Raw genomic sequence first — 9,091 nt, 5'->3', positions numbered from 1 at the left:
ATTGGCCAAACTGGACAATCCCTACATAAAAGGATAAATGGACACAAGTCAGATATTAGGAATGGCAATATACAAAAACCTGTAGGAGAAGACTTCAATCTCCCTGGACACACAATAGCGGATTTAAAGGTAGCCATCCTGCAGCAAAAAAACTTCAGGACCAGACTCCAAAGAGAAACTGATGAGCTTCAGTTCATTGGCAAATTTAATACTGAGCTGCTGGTATCAAACAAAGACTGTGTGAATGGCTAGCCAACTATAAAAGCAGTTTCTTCTTCCTTGGTGTTCACACCTCAACTGCTAGAACAGGGCCTCATCCTCCCTGATTGAACTAACCTCATCTCTAGACTGATTCTTGCCTGCATATTTATACCTGCCTCTGGAAATTTCTACCACATGCATCTGAAGAAGTGGGTATTCCCCGCCCCAGCCCCCACCCCGCAAAAGCTTATGCTCCAATATGTCTGTTAGTCTATAACATGCCACAGGACTGTCACTTTTTCCAGCTTCTACTGTTACTACCACCAGTGAAGTGGCACTAGTGTAAAATCTTGACAGCTGTGGGTCTTATCTGTAACTTATGACTTTGTTTTGTCTGATTGTTGTAAGGGGGTTATCATGTGAAAACATGGGATTAATTCAAGACACCCACCCATCCCTGCTACAGGAAATGTGGCCTTTTAAACTAGGCCATGTCTACACTATAAACTTACATTTGTATAACTTTGTCATCAAGGGGTGTGGAAAATCCTACAACTCTGAGCAACACATGCAGTTATACCAAGCTAACCACCAGTGTAGACAGCACTTTGTAGACAGAGCCTTTCCTGTCACATAACTGCCCCTCTCTCTCATCAGTGTAGTAGCATCTTCACTGAAGTGCTACAGCTGTGTATTAAGTGTAGACCTGCCCTTAGTCAGGGTTAGGGTGACCAGATGTCCCAATCTTATCGGGACTGTCCCGATATTTGCTTGTTTGTCCCACATCCTGAATGATGTTCGGTCGGGATACTGGACAAACAAGCAACTTTGCCCTTCGCTCCAGCACACAGGTGGAGCCCAGAGGGGCTCTTGCCCCCTCCTTCCCCTCCCACTGGATCCTAAGCCAGGCCTAGAGAGGAGACACCCCTCTGCGTGCAGCAGCCTGGGCAGCCCTAAGTTGCACATGGGCCATGGCTGGGGCCAGGAGCTCAGTGCAGAAGCTGCTGCAACCCGTGGGGCAGCGCAGTGGGTCCGGGGGCAGCGGAGAGGGGCAAGGCCCGGGTAGGTGGCATGGGGGTGTGGGCTGGAGACATGTGTGGGGCGGAGAGGAACAGACCGGGCAAGTGTGCCAGGCAGGGCAGAGCAGCCCTTGCTTTTGCTGCTGCTGGGGCGATGGAGCCCGGGAGTAGCTCAGCCGGGAGCTGCAGAAGGGGCCTGGTCAAACGCCTTACCCTCCTGCCGCTGCGGTACCTGCAGGGGCAGCCCCAGGTCCAGCCCGGGGAACCGGCTCCCTGTACGTGTCCATGGGGGAGGGTAGCAGCTGCCCACACAGGGACTCTAAGGGGGCTTCACACTGCCCCGCAGGGCAGGTCCACACAACTTGTAAAGCGGCGAGGGCCGCATTACTCCAAAGAGAACAGCTGAGGACTAAAACCTCCCGGCCCCGCAGAAACACCCCGCCCCAGGGCCGCCCAGCCCTGCAGAAACAAACCCTCCTTCCCCAGCGCTGCCCTACCAAAACAGTTGTGGGCCAAAAAGGAAGGTTGGGGGTGGGGAGGTGATACTCTATTTTAAATCAACTGGGGGCTCCCAGCTGAAGAGGTAGCTGAGAGCCCTCAGGGTCAAATTAAAGGGCCCAGGGCTCTGGCAGCTGGGGGAACCCGGCAGGGCTGTGTGAGTGTGTGTGGTGTGGGGTTTTTGTTGCCCCAAGCCAAAAAAAAAAAAAAACTTTGGCTGCCCCCAATGCTGGGCTTCCCCCTTTCCTCCCCATCAGTGCCCTCCCCTCACCCCGCTGCTGCCCCAGCCCTGGGATTCACCCCCCCCTCACACACACCTCCTGCCGCCTTAGCCCTGGGTCACTGATAATGCTCCCAGGGCGGGTCATTCAGCAGGAATTTTGGATGTGCACAAAACACGCACAGGATTGGTTCCCATATGGTTACAGAGCTGCAGTAAAGTAGAACAATTTTCAGCTTGTGTGATTGGAGGAATCTGGATTCATATTATAAGACTGTCCTCCATAAATGAAGAAAAGTTGAGGTGCCTTTATTCTTTTGTTCCACTCTTTCTTTCTATAGGGAATTTGCCAATGCGATATCACTGTCTTCCTTTTAAACAAACAAAAAGGCAATGGCTGTTGAAAATAGCAATTCCAGTCCTAATAAGCATTTCTTGCTCAATTTTATCCTACTTTTTCTACAGCAAGTTACAGAGGATCAGTACATTTGATTTGGGAGAAATGAGGTAACAGCTGCCCAAACTGAGCTCGAGGACTCCTGAATTTTGAGGTGTTCAAATCTGGAAGGCAGGTGCTACGGGGAGGGGCCTGTGGGCTTTGCGGGGGAGCATGGTAGCAACGTGTCTGGAGCTGCATGGAGCCAGACACACTGGTCTGAGTGGTACGGTAAGGGGGCTGGGGGTTGGAGAAGGGGTAGGGGTTTCCGAGGGGCAGTCAAGGGACAGGGTGCAGGGGGGGCTGGATGGGGTGGAGGTTCAGGGGGGCAGTCAGGGCACAGAGCAGTTGGATAGGCATGGGAGTCTCAGGGGTTTATCAGGGGACAGGTAGGGGTGGGGTCCTGTGGGAAAGTTGGGGGGGTCTCGGGAGGGGGCAATCAGGGGACAAGGAGCAGCAGCATTTAGATAGAGGATAGGGTCCGGGGGGGGGCAGTTAGGGGCAGGAGTCTGGGGAGGGGGCAATCAGTGGCCGTGGGCCAGGATTCAAAGGGCTCTGGGCTGCCCGCAGAGTACCATGCGCAGGGGATTTAGAATCCCCCCGCGGGCCGCACAGTGAGGCTCCATGGGCCGCATGTTGTGCAGGCCTGCTGTAGGGAAACCCCGCCCCGGGCAAAAGCAGCAGCAGCCCCATTCATTCCCCTGCGGGACCCGGGTGGGATGGAGGGGGCTGGGCCCTGCTGCCCCCACTCTGGGGCTGCCTGTGAGATTGCACCAGCTGGGCACCGTCCCCTATGAGGGGAGGTGGAGATGAGGCGAGTTGGTGGGGGTGGGGTGCTCTGGCAGCTTTTTTTTTTTTTCCCCCTCCCTTCCGCCGGTCTCCTTTCCCACATCCCAATATTTCAGTTTTGTCATCTGGTCACCCTAGTCAAGGTCTCTGTTCTCATATGTTCACAAGCCTGGAGACCCTCCCAGAAATATACTAAACCCTGACAAACTAGTCTGGTAATCTTCTCAAGAGGTCAGAGGTGGAACATTAAAGTGAATGGCTCCTGCACTGGCCCTTACAGGATAGTAGATGTCTGAGGCAGACAGAGTAGAGTTGTTCCAGTTGAAAACCAGATGCCTGACATCTGGTTGACAAGGGACCCTGGCGGCTCCAGTCAGCGCCACTGAGCGCACTGTTAAGTCCAGCCAGTGGCACAGCGGGGCTAAGGCAGGCTCCCTGGCTCCATACGGCTCCTGGAAGCGGCCAGCATCTCCAGCTCCAAGGTGCAAGGGTGGCCAGGGAGGCTCTGCTTGCTGCCTCTGCCCCAAGTGCCAGCTAGGGTTGCCAACTTTCTGATTGCAGAGCACCCTTGCCCCACACCCCACCCCTGCCCTGAGGACCTGGCCCTTTACGGAGATCCCGCCCCCACTCACTCCATCCCCCCCTTCTCCCCCCCGTTGCTCACTCTTCCTCACCCTTGCTCAGTTGCTCATTTTCACCAGGCTGGGGCAGGGAGGTGGCGTGCAGGACGGGGCAAGGGCTTCAGCTGGGGGTGCATGCTCTGGGGTGGGGCTGGGGATGAGGAATTTGTGGTTGGGGGGAGGGGGCTCTGGGTTGGCGCGTGGCCAAGGCGAATTTGAATGTTAGAGGGTTGGGGCATTGAGGCTTGGCTGGGGTTGCGGGCTCTGGGGTGGGGCCAGGGATGAGGAATTTGGGGTGCATGGCACGTGGTGCAGGCATGGGGAGGGAGTTTGGGTGGGTAGTGGGCTCAGTGTTGGGGCACAAGAAGGTGTACTGGGTGCAGACTCCAGAGGTGCTTACCTCAGATGGCTCCCAGAAGTGGCAGGTATGTCCACCTCCTAAGTGGAGGGATCAGGTAGCTACACCTGCTGCCCGTGCCCGCAGGCGCAGCTCCCATTGGCCGGGAACCAATGGGGGATGCGGAGCAGAACCAGATGTCCAGTTTTTTACAGGAACACTGGGTCAAAAAAGACCCTGGTGGCTCAGGTCAGCACTGCTGACCAGGCCATTAAAAGTCCGGTCAGCAGTGCTGCGGAGCCAAGGCAGGCTAGTACCTGTTGGGATGGTGCCAAATTGGTGTGGCCATACTGAATGAATGGTGTGAGAATAACTTGACATGACTTAAACATGGCTGAAGAGGATCCTGAAAGCAGAGTCCCTTTAAGCAGAAGCAGATTTGATAAAGGACTGACAAAGCCTGTGTGTGTGATTGATACTGAACCTATTGATCAGCAAATATGGGCCCATGCAAAAGTAAATATCACATGTATAAAGTTCCAGCATGGAGCACAGGTCAACCTGGTTATAGTGACCTTACAGCAAGGACACCATGCAGAGAGCCAGAGTGAATGATTGATGAGTGAGTAAACATGGGGTGATCTTTGTTCGGCACCCCCCCCCCAGCCCCTTCTAAAATAGTAATTAAATAAAATTAATAACCATACGCCCACTAGGCATGCTTGTAAGACACGTGACTCCTCTGAGGAAAAAGAATGTAAGACTCAAGCAAAGTAAATTACTGCAGTTGGGATTCTTTAATTGACGCTGGAAGAAGCACCGCTGCTAGACAGAGTAGCCAAAACTCTGCTCCGTGGCTTGAGTATGACTGTGAATCAGAGGGATCTCAAGGGAATCCAGACAGATCAGAGGGTTCAGAAAAACAGACCTGGAGGGAAGAAGTCATCTATAAAATTGGTAATCACGTTCTCTGTTTGCCAAGCAGGAACTGCATGGGGCTAGCGCAGGGCCTTTTTGTGTATGTTTGTGAAAGAGAGACTCATTAAGAGGAATGTATAGCTCTTAATGTCTAACACAGGAGTTATGTGCTTAATATAATGCTTTACTGTGTATAGAATTCCTTCTCAATAAACTGCTGTGCATTGAAGATAATTACTTTGGACCTTTTTCACTGATATGACAGTAATCTGCTCTACTGGGAGCCAGCAGAGATCCATTTCAGGGGTAGTAGTGCCTCCTGCTGTCAATGGTCCCTACCTGTCCTGGGGCAGCAGGTCAGGCTTCAAGGCGGGGGACTACGAGGCTCTGTGAGCTGCCCCCACCCAGGGTAAGGTGCTGGTGAATGGGAGCTGGGGGACAGTGTCTGCAGGTGAGAGTAGCATGCACCATGGCACTTCCTGCCCCTTCCCCTCCTGCTTAGGAGCCGGACCTGCTGGCTGCTTCCAGGGCACAGTGCAGTGCCCCAGGACAGGCAGGCAGCCTGCCTTGACTCCACAGCACTGCTGACCAGGAGCCACCTGAGGTAAGCCTGTGCCCTAACCCCGAGCCCCCTCTTGCAGGGCCAGCTCCAGACACCAGCTTATCAAGTAGGTGCTTGGGGCGGCAACTCCAGCACGGGGTGGCACTTTCAGGTATTTGGCGTCAATTCGGCAGACGGTCCCTCACTCCCGCTCGGAGCGAAGGACCTTCCACTAAATTGCTGCAGATCGCAATCGTGGCTTTTTTTTCTTTTTTTTTTGGCTGCTTGGGGTGGCAAAACCCCTCGAGCCAGCCCTGCCCTCTTGCATCCCAAACACCTCATCCCCAGCCCTACCACAGAGCCTGCACCCCCAGCCTAGAGACCTCTCCCATACCCTGAACCCCAACAGAAGGAAAGTGAGTGGGGGAGGGGGAGGTGAGCGAGCCACTGGGGGAGAGGGGGGAATATAGTGCGTGGGGGCGGAGCCTCGAGAGGGGGCGGGGCCTGATGCCCAGTGCCCTGGGGCAGGGGTGCCCAGAAAGGAAGTTCGCCCAGTGCCCACACGGTGGTGTGGCGGCGCTTACCGTACAATGGCCCGGCCTGTGTCCCAACACTCGTCGGCGCTTTGCGATACGTTTTCTCTTGTGAGTCAACAAGGCCTGGGTCGAACACGGCGGCCTGGCCGCTGCCTGCCCCGCTGCGCACAAGCTCTTGAGGTGCAGCCCCACCAGCGGGACTTGCTGGACAAGCCCTGCGAGCCGCGGGGGACTCCGCTGCCGGAGTCCAGCCCAGTGCAGGGCCAGGTCTGAGCGAGGCGACACCAGGGGCGTAGCGAGCCTGGTCCCCGCCACACACCGTCCCCGCCAGGCCCGGGGCGCGGTCTGTTCCGCACCCGCCTGTTTCTGCCCGGGGTGCACACGGGGCCCGGCCAGGGAGGTGCGAGAGCCGGAGGCTGCAGGCGGCCCCAGCGCGGAACTGCTCGGGCCGGGGAGCTGCCTCCCGGCGGGGACGGGTTCAGGGTCGCACCTTCCGCCGGGGTCGCCGCCAGACCCAGAACCGCCGCGGCTTGGTTCCTCGGCGCTGGGGCTGGTCCCGGTTCGGTGCCGCCGCTGCCCGCAGGGAGTCTGGGGCCGAGCCGAGCCGCGGGCGGGGCCATGGCGATCCCGATGGTGCCGATGGAGACCCAGCTGCAGAGCATCTTCGAGGAGGTGGTGGTGAGTCACAGAGCCGGGCCCCGGCCCCAGGGGCCTTGCGGTGGGAGGGAGGGATTGGGGGGCTCTGGGGTGTTGCGGGGTCTCTGGGATGTGAGGAGCTGGAGGCGGGTTGGCACAAGACTTATTTACAAATTGGGGAGTGATCCATGGTTGCTTTGGGGCCCCTGCTGATTTTGTCCCAGCATCATGGGGGCCGGGGGCAGCACGGGCCCCAGTGGGATGTTGTTACAATATTAAAGAGCTGGTGAGTCCCACTAATAACGGGTTGAAAGAACGAGGCAACAGTAAAGCAGGTTGGTGGGAGGACGTGAGTGTCAGCGCCCTACTTGCTTAACCAAAGCTAGATTGTGGCGATTTGTAGATACGGCAGAAGTTGGTTTTAAGGAAGGATTTAAAAACAGGACAGATGGTGGCTTTGAAAATTCTGATAGGAGGGTTTTTTGTTTGTTTCTTCAGGAGTAGGGGGATGACTTGGAGAAATCATGGAAATACTCGAGAGCGAAGGGGGTGATCAAGGCAGGCATCACTGGCAGAGCAAAGGCAGGTTTGATGTGTCATTCAGTTGTCAAGCTGAGTAGCACAGGGCTAAATGATGATAACACCTGAAAAGCAAAACCAAGGAGTTTGTGTTTGATACGGTGGAGAAGAGGGGCCAGTGAAGGAATACAGAGAGTAGATAGATGTGGTTGGAGCTAGGAGGAGGATCCCAGTATTTTTAGTAGACTGAAGGAATGTGGTGTGGTAGGTATCTAAGTCAGTGAGGTTGGATTACAGTAGTCAATGTCCGGGATGACAGGGGGCTCAACAGGAGATCTGGCAGTCAGACAGAAAAGGCTGAATTTTAAGTAGAAGCAACAAAACTTGGATAAGGCCTGGATATGTAGGTCTTAAAGTAGTGGTTCTCACAACGAACTCTTGCTGGTAGCCAGTCTGACATGTTTTCCTAAAATACATAATTAATTTCAAGCGAAAGAAATAAATACATACCTATGCATAGCTAAATCATTGTAACTTATTAATGTAGGGTTTTTTTTTTCAGATTCAGTAATAAAAATAATATACAGTTTTCTCTATTCTTTACTGGACCTAAACAGAATAGAAACCCAAATAAAGTGCTTTCCATCTTCTTGTCTTTTATTATTGTTGTTCCTTTTGCTCTTTTGGATGCGTGTTTTTTTTTTTTTAAGACTTGCTAACTAGTAAGACTGCTTCTGTGCAAAACGATAGTTGTTTGTTAATATCACTTTTCACAACAAATCCTGGGACAAATTACCCTGGATAGGGAGGAGGCAGTGGAGGCCAGGAGGATTGGGGGATAGATGGGAGTTGCAGGGGAGACGTGGGAGGGAGGTTGAGCCATGAAGTCCAGCGGACGAAGCCAGAGACTGATGCCCAAAGCCCCATGGCTGGAGCTGGAGGCCAGAGCCTGAAGCTCCGGAGTCAGAGCCCAAAACCCTGGCAGCCCACCACCCCATGCTGAAGCCCAAAACCCAGAAGATGCAGGGGGAACTCACCTTGATCTTCTAGCATTGTGTGTCTCCAGAAGCCACACAGTACCAACTACTGCTGGTGGCCTCAGCAACCAATGCCAATGTGGTACATCCAGGAGCAGTAGAGAGGGGCTGGGCTGCCGCTCCTGCCCTCTCTCCCACCCCCATTACGGCTCAGGAAGGAGGCTGTTGTTTATTTTTTAAAAGGAAAATGTATTAAAATTAGGACTGTCAAGCGGTTAAAAAAATTAATCACAATTAATCTCATGATTAAAAAAATAATTGCTATTAATCGCACTGTTAAACAGTAATGGAGTACCATTTATTTAAATATTTTTGGATATTTTCTACATTTTCAAATATATTGATTTCAATTACAACACAGAATTCAAAGTATACAGTTCTCACTTTATATTTATTTTTATTACAAATATTTGCACTGTAAAAAACAAAAGAAATAGTATTGTTCAGTTCATCTAATACAAATGCTGTGTTGCAATCTCTTTGTTATGAAAGTTGAGCTTACAAATGTAGAATTATGTACAAAAATAATACATTCAAAAATAAAATGTAAAACTCCAGAGCCTACAAGTCCACTCTGTCCTACTTCTTGTTCAGCCAATCGCACAGACACAGAAGTTTGTTTACATTTGCAGGAGATAACGCTGCCAGCATGTTTACAGTGTCACCTGAAAATGAGAACACGTGTTCGCATGGCACTTTTGTAGTCCATGTTGCAAGATATTTATGTGCCAGGTGCACTAAAGATACATATGTCCCTTCATGCTTTGACCACTATTCCAGAAGA

General features: G+C 52.9%; 2 protein-coding genes across 5 annotated transcripts in view; one reads left to right on the top strand and one right to left on the bottom strand.

The window, feature by feature from the left end:
* Positions 1–6,560, bottom strand: part of LOC116836822 (butyrophilin subfamily 1 member A1-like) — a 139,203-nt gene extending 132,643 nt beyond the window's left edge. The window contains exon 1 of the mRNA XM_075063961.1: positions 6,164–6,560. The gene's annotated coding sequence lies outside the window, so the exon portion shown is untranslated. The remainder of the gene's footprint in view (positions 1–6,163) is intronic.
* A 145-nt stretch (positions 6,561–6,705) lies between these two features.
* MED23 (mediator complex subunit 23) overlaps positions 6,706–9,091 on the top strand; it is a 59,655-nt gene continuing 57,269 nt past the window's right edge. For all 4 annotated transcript variants that reach the window (XR_012655535.1, XM_032800766.2, XM_032800765.2 and 1 more), the window contains exon 1: positions 6,706–6,793. Coding sequence is in view for 3 of the 4 variants with exons in the window: in XM_032800766.2 (XP_032656657.1) it covers positions 6,734–6,793 (60 nt within the window). In the remaining variant the exon portion in view is untranslated. The remainder of the gene's footprint in view (positions 6,794–9,091) is intronic.

The sequence above is a fragment of the Chelonoidis abingdonii genome, chromosome 3 (genome assembly GCF_003597395.2).
Source record: "Chelonoidis abingdonii isolate Lonesome George chromosome 3, CheloAbing_2.0, whole genome shotgun sequence".
NCBI classification, from domain to species: domain Eukaryota; kingdom Metazoa; phylum Chordata; order Testudines; family Testudinidae; genus Chelonoidis; species Chelonoidis abingdonii.
The sequence above is the reverse complement of the archived record's forward strand: the minus strand, read 5'-3'. Positions and strand labels throughout refer to the sequence as shown.